Consider the following 16155-nt stretch of genomic DNA (forward strand, 5'->3'; position numbering starts at 1 on the left):
TCTTCCATTAATTTCGTTAGGTGCCACGCCGTCACCGAAGACAATGCGTTATGTACTAGTGGTGGTTGATTAGTTCACTGACAGATCCCAAAGCCACGGTGGTTAGAAGAAAATGTCTAGTGTTGAGCGCTGAGCTGCGGTTCCTTGCATCAGGTTCACTAGGACTCCAGGAGTAAGCGTGTTAACTTGTTCACGCGTTCTCAGCAGCACGTGATGAAACGCGGTCACGTGGTATGTGGCCGCTCTGGATCAAGTTGTCGTAATCAGACGGTAACAACATCAACCTTTCGGTAAGTCGTTATCGCGTGCATGAGAACTGACGAAATTCTGAGCATCCAAAGGAATCCGCAACATCATTCAACATGGCGATGCTTGAGACACCGTCTCGAATATGGCGCAGAATCCAAGCTGCAGACGAAGGAGAGCCACCTTCTCTTCCGTCATTACCTGCCTTCGATGATTCTGGTGCACAAGACTCAGACTTCAGACCATAATTCAACCGACGATGGCCTTGATATCTTGCCGGTGCATTCTACACCCGCCCCTCTCTCAGCGCACACGGTGACCTCAACTATCAGGCTACAATCAAGTACTTCCAGCACAGCACGCTTTGCAAGCTCTCTCGCATCACGCTCTGTTTCAGCAAAATCTTCCTCTGCATCTAGAACGTATCCATACCCTCGGAGCCCGGTACAAAGTTTCGAAGCGAGTGCCATAACCTCACTTCCCCATGAGAGCGACGAGAATACAGAACCAGAAGACTCGCCTCTCGCAGATAGTAGGCGCAGTATTCCAGAGTCTCATTTACCGCCAGAAGAGAATGAAATGGACGACATGTCTTTGGAGGACGCACTACAGTCCGTCAGTCGCTCCAGCTCCCCGTTTTCTCCCGAAATCCCTCTGGACAATCCTACGCCAAGGAAGAAATACGATTACTCGATGTCGTTACGTTCTGAACCTCAGGTGAATGCTTTGCTGCTTACTTCTCACTCTAATTGGGCTCAACGTGTCCCAGCGATCGCCATTTGACAAATATCGTAATGTTGCGCTACGAAAACCGCTCGCGCGGACGAGAACGCCGTCACTTTCCCGGACAACGCCCTCTCCTGTCTCATCACCTCCAAACTCCACACCTCGCAGCAACAGATCCATTCCATTACCTATAGAAACACCGTCACCGACTCCTGGTGTATACGTTCCCTTACCTCGTTCGAGAACCGCCTCTCCAGCTGTCATTTCACTTCCAAGCGTCGTGATACAGCCTCCAGAGGATGAGAGCAATGATGAACAAGAGCTTTCCCCAGACCATTCCCAGGACACACCACAGGAAAGTGACCTTGAACCAGGGCGGGAGGACACTGCCACGCAATCGGATCGCGAGCCCACATTCTCATCTGCATCGTCTGATCCAAGCAATCAATTTAACAACGACCGAACCATAGGTGCGCATTCAACAGCGTTTCTATCACCCGCTAGATCAGTGTTGGATTTCACACCCGTTCCGCGGTTTCGTACGCAGTTCAACATCCCACCTGCATACAACGAACTAGGTACAGACGCAGGCGGAGAGCCTCTCACACCTCATACCCGCAGACGGTCATTTCTTCTTTCAGTTATCAACTCCACTGCCCGGCCACGCATAAAGTTTACCCCTCACCCCCACAACCGGCTTGGTGCCCTCCCTGTGTCCCAGAGCTCAAGCGGGAGCAGCGAAAGCGCATCGGGTGTCGGCGCAACTCCCGCGGGTCACATGCGCACCGTATTTGCTGGTATCACTCCTCGGCCTGGACGGGGGCGGGGCCGCATGTCGCACCCTCTTGCGCAAGCGCATGTTCCAGACAGTGCATCTTCTGCAGGCGACAGTGAGCATCTCGCGTCCCCCTCTGACAATGAGCTCCGCGGTCCGTCGGCCTCCTTCATCTCCAATGCGTCCTCACATGATCTCACCACACACCCACGCGCCAACACCTCGTACGACCCTGCGCTGGGCACAGGCCAGCGCGGGGGTGGCACGCTTCGACGCGCCGAAGCTGAATCATTACCTTCACACACTGAACTCGAAGCTGCAGGAAGAGAACAAGGCACTCGTCGACCGGTTGAGGAAGTACGAGGAGGTGAAAGATGCTGATCAGCGACGGCTCAGTTTGGAGAGTATGGGCGGAAATGCACGAAGGATTAGTACAGGGAGTGCACTGGGCGATGTTGAGGAGGCAGGGGAAGAAGGGTGGGCAGAGGAGAAGAAAGATTTGGAGGAGCTCATCGAGAACCTGGAGGCTCAGCTCGACAAGCTTGCAGGGGCGAAGGAGAGTGTGGACCAGGACCTTGAGACTGAACGGCACGAGCGTGCACGGGATAGGGAACGTTGGCGAGAGCGCATGCATGAGGTCGAGAGTGGTGTTGCAGAGATCGTGGGCGACTTGGAACAGAAAGTCGTAGAGAGCGAGAAAGCCCTGGAAGAGGTGACGAAGGAAGCGGAGCATATTCGTGAGCGACTTCAAAGCGAGCGTGACCTTGCGCTGGAGAGGGCTGTACAGGCAGAGATGGTAATGGAGAACGGGAAAGAGCTTGGAGGCGCATTGAAGGAGGCCAACACCCGGATCAGCGTCCTTACAGCCGACCTGCAGAGTGCGACCGCGCAAATCAAGGATCTGGAGGATGAAATCATGACGAGCGACCGTCGTGTTGACGGGCTTGAGAAGGAGCTCAAGAAGGAGCGGCTCTCCGCCAAGCTAGCTAACGATGATCTTCACAGCCAGTTGAGCGAGATGGGGGCTGAAATCATTCGCTCTAGTGCTCGGGCATCTGAACTCGAAAAGGACCTCAAAGCTGAAGAAGCCGCGGCAGAACGTCTACAGCATGAGCTAGAAGCAAAGGCAGAGGAGCTCGCAGAAGCACAACAGCTTATTGCAGATTCTGGCAATGATATCAACGAGGAAGTTCGCGAACTGAAGACCTATACTGCCGAGCTCGAAGAGGCTGTCACAGCGACGACTGAACGCATCCAAGACCTCGAAGAGCAGCTCACTTCCGCTCAAGACCACTTTAACCAGTTGGAGGCCGCAGAACAAGAGGCTAACGATCGTGCCGAAGCACTGGAAAAGGAAAAAGAAAGCGCATCACTGCTGGTCAACCAAATGGAGGACGCTCTTGAAGCCGCGGAGCAGAAGATGCGAACCGACCAAGAAGTTGTCGCAGATCTCAAGGCCAAGATTTCCACCCTCGAAAGAGAAAGAGAGCGCGAGAGGGAGATGTCTCGGCTTTTGAAAGGACAACATTCAGACGAGAGCAATGCTGAACTTGAGAACGTACTCGAGGCAGAGTTGGAACAGGCACACAAAGAGATCGCGAAACTCACTGAACTCCTTCAACACTCTCCTGCGCGGAAAGCTATCGACGCTGCTAAGGATCAGAGGATCGAGATTCTGGAGAAGGACAAAGAGCAGCTCCAGGCACGTATCAAGGCCCTCCGATCGACCAGCTTCGAGACGGCAACTCCAAACAAGGTAGTCAACCTCAGTGGCATCTCACCCATTCATCGACATGTATTATCGATGTCTGTTAGGGCTCCGAAGACACCTGGAGGTCCTCTAAAAGATGTAAGCTGATATTTTAATGTCCGAGGATTCCTTGCTGATGGAAACTGAATAGCTTTCCTGGCTGAACAATACCACTGGCGATGCCTCAGTGTCCCCGCTATTAAACGAAATCGCTCGTCTTCAGACTGAACTCGACCGTGCCAATGATAGTATCGACCAAAAGCTCGACGAGCTGGAAGATGCTGGGCTGGGAGTCGTATCGCTCACGAGAGACCTTGAGCTTGCCCGATCCAAGATTTCTCAAATGGAAAACGAGATGGGAAGGTTAGAGAGACGTGAGGAGCGCAGACTTCACCGACTCCAAAGGCTCCGTTGTCAGAAATGCATGGTCAAGGTGGACACATCAACATTTCAACGATTTTACGACGCCGATGAAAGGTGCGATTCATAGCGCGTCCTTAGCGTGATATCCTGACACAATATTTCTAAGCTCCTTGGATGTGTCGCATAGTGGCCTCCCCTCCAACCCCCCGACACCTCCGACGAAGACCAGCGAAGCTCTTAGATTGGACCTTCATGCAGTTAACAGGGAACTGGACACGATGAAACAGCGATGGGAGGAAGAAAAGCGCCACCTTCTAGGAGAAAGGGCCGTCCTTCAAGATGCTGCGAACCGGATGAACATGGAAATACGAAGCGCAAAGGACGAAGCGAAGAAAGCCACTGAAGCTAGCCGACGATCGAGAGCTGATACTCGGGAGGTCGAGAGGGCGAAGGCTGTCATTGCTGACCTCGAGGCTGAGTTGCAGGCCGAGAGGACGCGTCTCAGACAGATGTCCACAGGAGCAGGACCGCGTCCAGCGTGAGAAGAGTGTTGTGGCTCGTCAACTACAACGAACTGAGGCGGTACGTCCTTTGAATATCGTCAGAAACATTTTAACCTGAAAGTTATCAGGATATCGATGATGTTAAGAGACAGCTGCAGAAAGCCAAGCGCGAAAATAATGAACTAGAGACTGAGTTGCGAAGTGCGTACCGTGCCATCCCTAAATCATCACTCCTGATTGACAAGTATAGCCAATGCAACCATCGAGCAGCAAGCTCGTCACCTCGAATGCAAAGTCAAAGAAAATGCAGAGACAATCGATCAGCTACGGGAAGAGCGGTCTCTTCTTGCAAAGGACCACAAGGAACTTCAACGACAGTTCACTGAAGTATCAGAAGTGAGTGTTTCTCCTTGTAATAACATTGCATTGCACCGACACTTGAACAGCGAGTCAACAAGCTTCGCAATGACTATGCAAAATCACAATCATCGCACGACAAACGCCGTCATCAACTTGACTCGCATCTCGGTGAAATTGAAGACCTCAGGCGTGCGCTCTCCAATCAAGCCGACGAACTACAACGTAGCGAGGAGGAGAAAAACCGCATGGCGATCGAGAAGACCGATGTTGCACGCACTGTTGCAGCCCTTGAATCCGACCTTAGACGCGTCAAGCGAGATGCCGAGGCGTTTGGACGTGATCTCAAAACTCTGCGAACAGAGAAAGAGAAGCTGCAGGCCAAACATAGAGATGAACTGGCGAAAGCTGAACGAGCCAAGAAGCAGGCCCAAAGCCAGATGCGTCTCCTGAACGAGCAACTCGGCAGCCAGCATACCAAGTTAAAGATGGCCCAGGAGAAGCTCAAGATCAAGGACCATGGATTTGCTACGTGGGTGATGACGTACTTTCGTACTGCATCTCGATGCTGACCAAGAGATTAGTGATGGCTACCAGCTTGTCGAGCTGAAAAGACAGCACAAGGAAGAGTGCAAGGGCCTTGTCGTTCAGATTCGGTACCTCAAGGCGAAGTTTACCCGCGAGTCTACCTTGCGAGATGATCTCGTATACCAGAAACATTATCTTCTTGTTCTCCTCTCGAACTTTGAGGCGAGGTACGGGCATTTTCTGCATCATTATGCTGTACGTTTATCTTGTTCGACAGCGAGAAGCGCATACTGGCCTGCATATCCCGGATAGGATATCCCAAACCAAAAAACCCAGCAGTGACTGTGAAGAAGCCACGCTCAATAAAAAGCGTTGTACTGAGTGTCATATTTATACGGCGTGTGAGGTAGGTGCCTAGTCACTAATCCCCAGTTTCCGTCTCGATTGATGTCTTTTCAGACAAGTTAGTGAGGCTTGGCGAGAAGCAGGCTCAAACAAACAAGCGATTTATAGTGCGCTACAAGAAGTCCGTCGTCGAAGAACCATTCCGGCTACCTCGTAGCCCCTCACTTCGCGATGTCTTCCCGTTTGGCCAGACCATTGTTATCATAGTTGTTGTATCATTAGTTCGGTATTCTAAATCAAGATCTTGTACGCCCTGCACTAGGCGTTGGTAGTGCGGAAACCTGAATCGCGCGTTATGAAGGCGGAGGCTGCTTGCGTGTTTCCGATACTATTCGCACGGCATCCTTGGAAAACACGTAGGACAACCCACTCCAAACCGTTGTCACGGCCACCAAAATTCTGAGCATGTTAGGGTAAGAAACAGCATGAATATATGACCGACTTACTGCATTTCGGGTACAAACAGGTTATATTGTGTGGGCAGGATGGGAGTGACGGTTGTAGCACACATTAACGCAAGTTGAGCAAAGGTATTGTACTGTAAATGAAAACTCAGCAGATCACAAAATGAGATGCAAAGAATCCTACCTTGCTGATTGTGGTGGGCCGTACTTCAGCAGATGGTATAGAAAAGTCCCAATATCGAGCAAAGGTTTTCTGGAAAAATTAGTGAACGCATGCTAAAAAATTCGCCTGACACGTACTGGTGCGGGGAGTGAGGTATAACGGATGTAAAAGGCGGAAAGACTCAGCAACACATCGCGCCCGATAATTATTGAGGCCAGCGAGACTAGAGATGGCGTGAGCTGAATAAAAATGGGTCGCTATTAAGTTTGCTTACCAGGAAGCAATCCCTTCACAGCCAATGTCACCGTGAGGGTGGTCATGAGAGTTTTGTCCGCAGCAGGGTCAAGAATGGTCCCGAGAACTGAGTGCATGCTGAAGCGTCTCGCCAGGTAGCCATCGGCCTTTAGTTAAAGCTCAACTTCTGATCAACCTAACCATTCGTGGGGTACCCACTAAGTCTGATAACCCAGCATAGACCAACAATCCGGTCGCGAGGAAGAAATCGTCATGCAGTATGGACCAACCGAGGACGGGGCACGAAAGTATCCGAGAAACTGTCAACAAATTTGGTATGGTGTATATATTCTCGCGCAAAGGTGGTGTTGCAACAGAGTCTTTAGTGTTGTCGGTCTTCCTGTCAGACAATCTGACACAAGAGGTAGAGAGGGCCCTGGTAACTGCGGTGAAGGCATTTCTGTGTCTGGCTTTGAGCTGGAATGTACCAGAATATTGGATAATTGGACGGCGTGAGGCGAAAGCGAGGCTGCGGAGAGGACGCGCGAGAAAGTTGCAGTGCAAGGTTGAGTACATCACTCTGGAGAAGGCAAAATTGGGGAGAAAACCAAAATGGAAATCGCGGTCCAGCTGGGACAGGGGCTGATTAGTACTCGAGTCTACTACCACTTGTGCTACCACGTCGCTTTTGGCCTAACTGGTCTTCTTTCTCAATGCACGCAGTGTTGTTAGGTCATATACATAACTTGTTCAATTCCACAGTCGTCACACTGTCGCCAACTTACTACAGTACAGTATCTAACACAACGCCAGCTCTGATGGTACACGGCACTATAGTAGCAGCAACACGACAGCGAGTACTTTAATCATAAGCCTCCAATTTCACCTACAGAATTCAGTTGAGTGTTGAATCAGTAATGAATCAAGTAGCAGGAAGAGCTCACAGTCGCGACCACCTTCTTGACTCGTGCGATATATGAGGCGCGGAATCTGTCCATATGCTCGACGATAGTGGGTCGGCAATAGGTGCACTCAGTCGCTTTGGTAATAGCGCGATTATAAGGTGCCATTTCCCATAAGGTTGACTCGCAAGGTCTTGCCAACAAGTCCTTCCCACTCGAAACCAGATAGTCATGGAACCACGGGGCGACCTTCACATTTCCAAAGTCTGTTTGGAGCATCACAAACCCCGTGCCACTTCTGCAACTGCATTCTCTCCACATCTGCATGTGTCTATATGAAAACCCTAGCCAGGAAAGGGAGCTCCCGACTGTTCGAGCAGCGGTGCCGCATTTATAATGGTATTCGAGGAGTCTGTGGTGATCCAAAGCGGTGATGTCCCGCATACCATTAAACATATTGCTGGGTCGTCCTAGATCCTTGATCTCAAGGGTCCGGGTAGCGGCTGTCTGCGCATGATGCGGCCATCCGAATCGACAAGAGAGAGCGTATAGCTCGAGAAAGTGATTTGGTAAAAACTGTGCCATCGCGAGGTCCCCTGCACGGCTGAGGGCCGCTTGCATGTCATACTTGCTAGCTGCTTTCATCACAACCTTTGCATCATCCAAGCTGCCGAAGGTTGTGGTGGCGGCAGGATAGCAAAGTAGAAGAAGGGACTCGAGGGTCGTGCTACTCTCAGTCACAGTAATGACGGGTACGGACGATACATATGACTGTGGTTCGCTCTGCGGTAGCGCAAACATGTCTTTGAATACGGGTGACATGAGCGAAAGAATGAGCTTGAAGACATGGAAATCGACACCATCGGCCGAACGGAGGATGATATCACAATTATGATCATCGAATGGTGCTTGAGCTTGGGCGATGGCGATTTCGTTAGCGTCTGCCATGACTGACAATAGAAACAAGGCACGAACGAATCACGTACGTAGCTGCTTCGTGGCAGAAGTTCTACAATCCGATTACAGCAGTTTTGTATTTTAAATAGTCTTGCAAGGATCAGCCTGAGAAAGAGAACCAGCTTCAAGTTGTATCCTACACTCTCAGACAGCGAGTTGATTACTAAGAAGTCACCAATTTCACCTGCAGAAGGGTGAGCTTTGAGTCGATAATCAGTTAGCAGGGAAAGCTCACAGTTGCAACAACCTTTTTAACTCGTGCAATATACACAGCACGGAATTTTTCCATACTCCCGACAACCGTACTGCGGCAAACGTCGCACTCAGCCGCTTTGGTAATAGCGAGACTGTAAGCTGCCGACTCCCGAATGGTCGACTCGCAAGGTCTTTCACACAACTCCTTCCCACTCGAAACCAGATATTCATCGAACCACTTGGTGATCTTCACTTTTCCAAAGTCTGCAACATGGAGCACCCTAAGACCCGCATAACTTCTACAAGGGCATTCCCTCGAAGTGTGGGACCACATTGGCATATTTTTGAATAAAATAGGTGGCTCCAGCCAGGAAAGAGAGTTTCCGACTGCTTGTGCAGCGACGCCGCATGCATGATGGTATATGAGGAGTCTGTGGTAATCCAAAGCGGTGATATCCCGCATACTTTCAAACTCGGTGCTGGGACGTCCTAGATTTTTTATCTCAAGAGCCTGTGTAGCAGCTGTCTGCGCATGATGCTGCCATCCGAGTCGACAAGAGAGAGCGTATAGCTCGAGAAAGTGAGTTGGTAAAAACTGGGACATCGCGAGATCTGCTGCACGGCTGAGGATCGCTTGCATGTCGTACTTCTTGGCTGCCTCCATCACAGCCTTTGCATCATCCAAGTTGTGAAAGGTTGGTGTGGCAGTAGGATAGCAGAATCGAAGAAGGGATTCGAGGGTTGCGCTGCTCTCAGTTACAGGAATGACAGATACAGACGATACTCCCGACTGTAAACCGTTTTGAGGTAGCGTGAACATGTCTTTGAACACAGGAGACATAAGCGAAAGAATGACTTTAAAAGTATGGAAGTCGACACGGTCAACAGTTGAGCGGAGGACGATATCGCCATCAGGATTGTCGAATGGTGCTTCAGCGGTGGTTCTTGGTTCCTCAATATCTGACATGGTGACTGGATGAATGGCCCAGACTCGGACAAGGTCGCGCTCTGTGATGGGCTAGATGACAGCTAGAAGTCGATACCTTTGACTGTATCTGAGGACTAGTACGAAGGCAGTACTCGGCCGGATGCTGGCCGCCCTGGGCAAAAGGAAGGAGAAACCAAAATGGCAATCGCTGCGCATCAGGACAGGGGTCAATTTATCTACATGAATTATAATGCGCAAATAATACAAGCGGTACATGATTCTACAACGCCAGAATCAGCATACAGCTAGTACAGCAGCGTTAACACGACAAGTAATTTACTAATCAGCATCTGCCAATTTCACCTACAGAAGGTGAGCATTGAATTGGTGAATCGATCAAATCAGCATACAGCTAGTACACGCAGCGTTAACACGACAAGTAATTTACTAATCAGCATCTGCCAATTTCACCTACAGAAGGTGAGCATTGAATTGGTGAATCGATCAGCAATGAAAGCTCACTTTCGCAACCGCCTGTTTTACTTGTTCGATATAGACAGCCCGGAACCCGTCTATACCTCGACGAGCTTGTATTTGCAATCATGGCAACTAGTGCCTTCAATTGCTTTGATGATAGTGTGGATGTAAGATGCCGACTCCAATAATGTCGACTCACAAGGTCTTATCAACAACTCTTTCCCACTCTTATCAGATATTCATCAAACCATTTCGGTTTCCATATGCATTTGCCATATAAACGGCGGCAATCGGCACACCTTAACTTATGATGATGATCGCCTGAAGAGATAGATTTCGCAGCCTCTTGAGCAGCGACACCACATTCCTGATGGTATGCAAGGAGCCTGTGGTAATCGAACGCGGTGATGTCCCGCATCCCATTAAACACTTGGCTGGGTCGTCCTAGATCTTTGATCTCGAGTGTCCGGGTAGCTGCGATCTGAGCACGATCCTGCCACCCTAATTGACAAAACAGAGCGTATAGCTCGAGGACGCGATCGGGTAGAAACTGAGCAATAACAAGGTCTACTGTGCGGCTGAGGACCACTTGCATATCATACTTCCTGGCCGCTTCCATCACAGCCACAGCATGAGAGAAGCTGCTGAAGGCTTTTGAGGTTGCGGCAGGATAGTAGAGTAGAAGAAGGGATTGGAGGGTTGCGCTGCTCTCAGCTACGGGAATGACAGGTACAGATGATACTCCTGACTTCAAACCGTTTTGAGGTAGCGTGAACATGTCTTTGATCACGGGAGACATGAGCGAAAGAATGTCTTTAGAAGTATGGAAGTCGACACTGTCAACAGTTGAGCGGAGGATGATATCGCCATCAGGATTGTCGAATGGTGCTTCAGCGGTGGTTGTTGGTTCCTCAGTGTCCGAATTTGACATGGTGACTAAGTGGATACCGAAGACAAGGTCGTGCGGGCAGACTCCTATATGTACCCATTGCCATGGCGGGAGCCCCTAACATCCGACAGGAGAGACTAAATTCAACCAAGCACAACGATTTGAAACTTTCGGCCAATTGACGAAATTTACAAGTGATGCGTTAATCTTTTTGGCGATTGTACTGCATCTTAAACAAGCCGCAAAAATCAGTGCATAATCATCATGCTTTAGGAGGATCTGCACCGTTGCAATACTAGTACTATGCTTGATGCTCTTGATCAGATGCAGGTGGACAACGACCCTGAGGCCGACGACACCGAGAGCGACAAATTGGATGAAATTGACATACATAGCTACTGCAGCAAAAATCCCAGAAGGGCTTCTGTTGATGTTCGCTGTCTCCGCACAAATACTTGGTCTCTCTGCATGCTTGCCTTACTTTGCTCGTCCATAGTGCCTACCAGGTGTCCGCCCATCTTTCGACGTCATTGGCCATGCATTTCAGATCCATACTAACTCGCTTTCTATCATAGCCTACTGGGTGTCCCTGCCACTCAACAATCATACGGTATCGTACACTCTACAGCCTGGGTGACAACACGACAGCATTGCGGGGATTTGTTTAAGAAGTTGCCAATTCCACCTACAGAAGCGGGGTGAGCTTGGAATAGGCAATGAATTAGTTAGCGGAGAAAGCTCACATTTGCAACCACCTTTTGAACTTGTGCGATATACAAAGCACGGAATCTATCCATACTCTCAACGACCGTATTGCGGCAAACGTTGCACTCAGTCGCTTTAGCAATAGTGCGATTGTAAGCGGTCAACTCCCTTATGGTCGACTCGCAAGGTCTTTCACACAACTCCTTCCCACTCGAAACCAGATATTCACTGAACCACTGCGTGATCTTCAGTTTTCCAAAGTCTGCAACTTGGAGCGTCGTAAGATCCGCACGATTTCTGCAAGAGCATTCCTTCGAGGTGTGGGACCACATTGGCATATCTTTGGATGAAATAGTTGGCTTCAGCCAGGAAAGAGAGTTTCCGACTGCTTTGGCAGCGACGCCGCATGCATGATGGTATATGAGGAGCCTGTGGTGATCCAAAGCGGTGATATCCCGCATACTTTCAAACTCGGTGCTGGGACGTCCTAGATTTTTTATCTCAAGAGCCTGTGTAGCAGCTGTCTGCGCATGATGCTGCCATCCGAGTCGACAAGAGAGAGCGTATAGCTCGAGAAAGTGAGTTGGTAAAAACTGGGACATCGCGAGATCTGCTGCACGGCTGAGGACCGCTTGCATGTCGTACTTCTTGGCTGCCTCAATCACAGCCTTTGCATTATCCAAGCTGTGGAAGGTTGGGGTTGCGGCAGGATAGCAGAGTAGAAGGAGGGTTTCGAGGGTTGTGCTGCTCTCAGCTACAGGAATGACAGGTACAGACGATATGCCCGACTGCAAACCATCTTGAGGTAGCGTGAACATGTCTTTGAACACGGGAGACATGAGGGAAAGAATGACTATGAAAGTATGGAAGTCGACATGATCAACAGTTGAATGGAGGATGATATCGCCATTGGGATTATCGAATGGTGCTTTAGCGGTGGTTGTTGGTTCCTCAATATCTGACATGGTGACTGGGTGGGTAGCGAAGACAAGGTCGTATGCTAGTATGTGATGGATTAGGTAGTTAGAAGTCAATACCTTTGGCTGTATTTAAGCGTTGCAGAGCAGTCGACACGAGCTAATTTTCTTTAGGGTTGATCCCGTTTGGTTACAGCGTGGTGTTTTGTATTTTAAATAGACCACATACATCTAGCTAGAATGGGATATCTAGCTCCAGCAAGGATCAGCGCACACCAAAAAAGAGCCCTAGTCCAACGTACTTACAGTATCAATCGCCTTCTCAATCTCCACAGCAAAGTATTTCCCAACACCCTGAGATTTAGGAATGCAGCCGGTCGACATGTGAGGCAGCCAGATGCTGCTTCCAGACGTTCTGCAATCAAGGATGGATCTGCGACGACCTTGCCAACTGGCCAGCCTAGGGCCTTACGTAAGGTTGGACAAACTTTGAAGGAGAGACCGATTTGGGAATTGCTGTGCGCACTGCGAGCTGATGACACCAAGAGCGACAAATTGGATGAGGTTGACGTAGCTGCTGCACCCGATAACCACGTCATATAATTACATAAGGATCCTCACACCTCCGATAATTGTAAAGCGGTGAAAATTTAGGCGAGGCATTTCGCGCATATACTCAGGTTTGCAATTGATCAAGCAATACGGTTCTCGACAAATACTTTGTTTCTCTCTGCACGCTTACCTTTCTTTGCTCCTCCATAGCGTCTAGTACCAGGTATCCGCTCAGCGCTCATCGATGCATCCTTCGACGTGACTGACCATGCATACATATCGATGTTCACATCCACACACTGGCTAACTTGCTTTCCATCATAGCCTACTAGGTGTCCCAACAACCACTCGGTAATCATACAGTATGGCCGCCCTACACTCTACAGCTTGGGTAGCAACACGACAGCATTGCAGTGAGTTGTTTAAAAGTTGCCAATTCCACCTACAGAAGTGGGGTGAGCTTTGAATAGGCAATAAACTAGTTAACTCACAGTTGCGACCACCTTTATAACTTGTATGATGTACAAAGCACGGAATCTATCCATATCTTTGATAACCTCGCTTCGGCAATCATTGCACTTCGTCGCTTCGACCATGGCTTGATTGTAATATTTCGACTCCATTATGGTCGACTCGCAAGGTCTTGCCAACAACTCCTTCCCACTCGAAACCAAGTACTCTTCAAACTATGGAACGATTTTCAACTCGCCAACGTTTCCAATCTGGAGCGTCTTAGCACTGCCCGTGAGTCTGCATTTGCATATCCACATTTGCAATTGCATTTCTCCAGATGACGGCGGTAGCCAGGAAAGAGAGTCTCCAACTTTTTGAGCGACAATGCCGCATTGATAATGGTATACGAGGAGCCTGTGGTAATCCGCACCAGTGATGTCCTGCAAACCATTAAACCCATTGCTGGGTCGCCCGAGATCCTTGATCTCAAGAGCACGGGTAGCAGCGGTCTGAGCATGATGCTGCCATCCGAATCGACAAGAAAGAGCGTAAAGGTCGAGGAAATGATCTGTCAGGAATTGAGCGATGATGAGGTCTCCTGCACGGCTGAGGGCTGGTTGCATATCATACTTCTTGGCTGCCTCCAAGACAGCCTTTGCATCATCCAAACTGTCGAACGTTGGGGTTGCGGCAGGGTAGCAAAGTAAGGATCTGAGAGTCGTGCTGCTCTCAGCAACAGCTATGATGGGTATAGATGTTTCATCCGACTGCGATTCGCTATGTGGTGACATGAACTTGTCTTTGAATATGGGTGACATGAGCGAAAGAACAAGCTTGTAAACATGAAAGTTTACACCATTGGTTGATTGTAGGATGTTATCACAGTTTTGGTCGTCGAATGGTGCTTCGGCAGTGGTGATTTCCTCAGTGTTTGACATCGCTGACGACGGAAACCACTTGAAGGTCTCACACTGGGGGGCTAGATAGGCAGGAGTCAATCTTCTCGACTGTATTTAAGCTCTGCAGAGAAGTCAACTAGTCGACACGAATAGGTTTGCTTCGGGGAGTGATCGATGATCCCCGGAGAAGGTAGCATTCTGAAACAGTTCGAATACAACGCGGCGCCTGTACTTCAGATAAACCATGGATTTTTTAACCAGAATTGGATGTCTAGCTCCACCTTAGGACAGCAAGGAGATCAGTGCACACAAAAAAAGCCAGTCCAACGTACTTACAGTATCAATCGCCCTGTCAATCTCCACAGCAAAGTGTTCCCCAACAAACACGCTGACTCAGAAATCTAGGAATGCAGCCAGTCGACATGTGAGGCAGCCAGATGCTGCTTCCAGACGTTCTGCAATCAAGAATGGATTGACGACGAGCTTGCCGAGTCCCGACTGGTCACGACTGCAGCCTAAGGCAAGGTTGGATTGTCGGAAAGGTAAAATTCGAAGGAGAGGTCAAATTGGGAATGGCTGTGCATCGGGACAGGGGCTAAATTTAGTGCGCGGGAGCAGCGTAGCAGGTATTATCTTTTTCAGTCTTCTAAGTCAATTCTAAATTCTAAGTTCACAGATCTCAACATATGGTCACAATATTGAGCTGGGTCATATCCATCACGACAACTTGTTTTCCATCTCAGCCGATGTTATCCAAGAGCCGCTCTAGTATATTAGTAGTACGGTACCAACATGGTGGTAGAGTCCTATAATGCCAGCTCCAAGGACATACAACTAATACACCAAAATTGATACGACAAGTAGTTTACTGATCAGCATCCGCCAATTTCACCTACAGAAGGTGAGCATCGAACCAGTGAATCAATCAAGGAAAGCTCACTTTCGCAACCGCCTCTTTTACTCGCGCGATATATAAAGCACGGAACGCGCCTATACCTTCGACGAGCTTGTATTTGCAATCATAGCAACTAGTGTCTCCAAATGCTTTGATGGTAGCGTGGATGTAAGATGCCGACTCCCATAACGTCGACTCGCAAGGTCTCATCAACAACTCCTTCCCACTCTTGTCCAGATATTCATTGAACCATGACAGATTCTTAGTAAAACAGGCGCATGTGTCACACACCAACTCAAAAATATGATTGCCTGAAAAGGGAGATTTCCCAACATCTTGAGCAGCGACACCACATTCCTGATGGTATGCAAGGAGCCTGTGGTAATCGAACGCGGTGATGTTCCGCATCCCATTAAACACATGACTGGGTCGTCCTAGATCTTTGATCTCGAGCGCCTGGGTAGCTGCGATCTGAGCATAATCCTGCCATCCTAATTGACAGAACAGAGCGTATAGCTCGAGGACGCGATCGGGTAGAAATTGAGCAATAATAAGGTCTACTGTGCGGTTGAGGACCACTTGCATGTCATACTTCTTGGCCGCTTTCATCACAGCTACAGCATGAGAGAAGCTGCTGAAGGCTTTTGGGGTTGCGGCGGGATAGTAGAATATAAGAAGGGATTCGAGGGTTGCGCTGCTCTCAGCTACAGGAATGATAGGTACAGACGATTCTCCCGACTTCAAACCGTTTTGAGGTAGCGTGAACATGTCTTTGATCACGGGAGACATGAGCGAAAGAATAAATTTGAAAGTATGGAAGTCGACACGGTCAGTGGTTGAACGGAGGATGATGTCGCCGTCAGGATTGTCAAACGGTGCTATAGCAGTGGCTGTTGGTTCCTCAGCATCTGACATGGTGAGTGAGTGGGTGG

General features: G+C 49.3%; 6 protein-coding genes across 6 annotated transcripts; 1 reads left to right on the forward strand and 5 right to left on the reverse strand.

The window, feature by feature from the left end:
• Window positions 1–362: 362 nt before the first annotated feature.
• On the forward strand, window positions 363–5658 carry DFJ58DRAFT_715534 (uncharacterized protein; the record flags this gene model as incomplete). Its single annotated transcript, XM_041384136.1, has 13 exons — window positions 363–465; window positions 488–963; window positions 1016–1971; window positions 2000–2790; window positions 2911–3596; window positions 3649–3974; window positions 4027–4338; window positions 4370–4442; window positions 4492–4564; window positions 4614–4759; window positions 4810–5252; window positions 5305–5475; window positions 5526–5658. 13 exons carry the CDS (start codon window positions 363–365, stop codon window positions 5656–5658), a joined length of 4689 nt encoding a protein of 1562 aa, XP_041245779.1.
• Window positions 5659–5721: 63 nt separating this feature from the next.
• Window positions 5722–7063, reverse strand: DFJ58DRAFT_268937 (CDP-alcohol phosphatidyltransferase-domain-containing protein). Its single transcript, XM_041379573.1, has 6 exons — window positions 6674–7063; window positions 6495–6621; window positions 6358–6443; window positions 6242–6310; window positions 6100–6191; window positions 5722–6052 (listed from the first exon to the last, which is right to left on the reverse strand). The coding sequence occupies exons 1-6, from the start codon at window positions 7028–7030 to the stop codon at window positions 5947–5949; spliced, it is 837 nt and encodes a 278-aa protein (XP_041245780.1). The 5' UTR covers window positions 7031–7063; the 3' UTR covers window positions 5722–5946.
• A 1-nt stretch (window position 7064) lies between these two features.
• Window positions 7065–8445, reverse strand: DFJ58DRAFT_268949 (uncharacterized protein). The gene has a single exon (XM_041379574.1). It carries the CDS (start codon window positions 8302–8304, stop codon window positions 7366–7368), a length of 939 nt encoding a protein of 312 aa, XP_041245781.1. The 5' UTR covers window positions 8305–8445; the 3' UTR covers window positions 7065–7365.
• An 85-nt stretch (window positions 8446–8530) lies between these two features.
• On the reverse strand, window positions 8531–12472 carry DFJ58DRAFT_657781 (uncharacterized protein; the record flags this gene model as incomplete). The annotated part of the gene is made up of 3 exons (XM_041381997.1): window positions 8531–9438; window positions 10961–11069; window positions 11546–12472. The coding sequence occupies 3 exons, from the start codon at window positions 12470–12472 to the stop codon at window positions 8531–8533; spliced, it is 1944 nt and encodes a 647-aa protein (XP_041245782.1).
• A 1051-nt stretch (window positions 12473–13523) lies between these two features.
• On the reverse strand, window positions 13524–14865 carry DFJ58DRAFT_269011 (uncharacterized protein). The gene is made up of 2 exons (XM_041379575.1): window positions 14665–14865; window positions 13524–14559 (listed from the first exon to the last, which is right to left on the reverse strand). The coding sequence occupies exon 2, from the start codon at window positions 14365–14367 to the stop codon at window positions 13663–13665; it is 705 nt and encodes a 234-aa protein (XP_041245783.1). The 5' UTR covers window positions 14368–14559; window positions 14665–14865; the 3' UTR covers window positions 13524–13662.
• A 328-nt stretch (window positions 14866–15193) lies between these two features.
• DFJ58DRAFT_725931 (uncharacterized protein) lies at window positions 15194–16138 on the reverse strand (the record flags this gene model as incomplete). Its single annotated transcript, XM_041385308.1, has 2 exons — window positions 15194–15220; window positions 15269–16138. The coding sequence occupies 2 exons, from the start codon at window positions 16136–16138 to the stop codon at window positions 15194–15196; spliced, it is 897 nt and encodes a 298-aa protein (XP_041245784.1).
• Between the last annotated feature and the right edge of the window lie 17 nt (window positions 16139–16155).

Source organism: Suillus subalutaceus (assembly GCF_016647625.1).
Source record: "Suillus subalutaceus strain FC151 chromosome Unknown DFJ58scaffold_31, whole genome shotgun sequence".
Classification (NCBI taxonomy): domain Eukaryota; kingdom Fungi; phylum Basidiomycota; class Agaricomycetes; order Boletales; family Suillaceae; genus Suillus; species Suillus subalutaceus.

What these genes read in the sequence shown, in the direction of transcription:
- DFJ58DRAFT_268937 (XM_041379573.1), bottom strand. Translation starts at nt 7,030, where the DNA reads ATGTACTCAACCTTGCACTGCAACTTTCTCGCGCGTCCTCTCCGCAGC. An exon ending in ATGCTGGGTTATCAGACTTA is followed by an intron (nt 6,622 to 6,673) that starts GTGGGTACCCCA and finishes CTTTAACTAAAG; the next exon opens with GCCGATGGCTACCTGGCGAG. An exon ending in ATACCTCACTCCCCGCACCA is followed by an intron (nt 6,311 to 6,357) that starts GTACGTGTCAGG and finishes TAATTTTTCCAG; the next exon opens with AAAACCTTTGCTCGATATTG.
- DFJ58DRAFT_268949 (XM_041379574.1), bottom strand. Translation starts at nt 8,304, where the DNA reads ATGGCAGACGCTAACGAAATCGCCATCGCCCAAGCTCAAGCACCATTC.
- DFJ58DRAFT_269011 (XM_041379575.1), bottom strand. Translation starts at nt 14,367, where the DNA reads ATGTCAAACACTGAGGAAATCACCACTGCCGAAGCACCATTCGACGAC.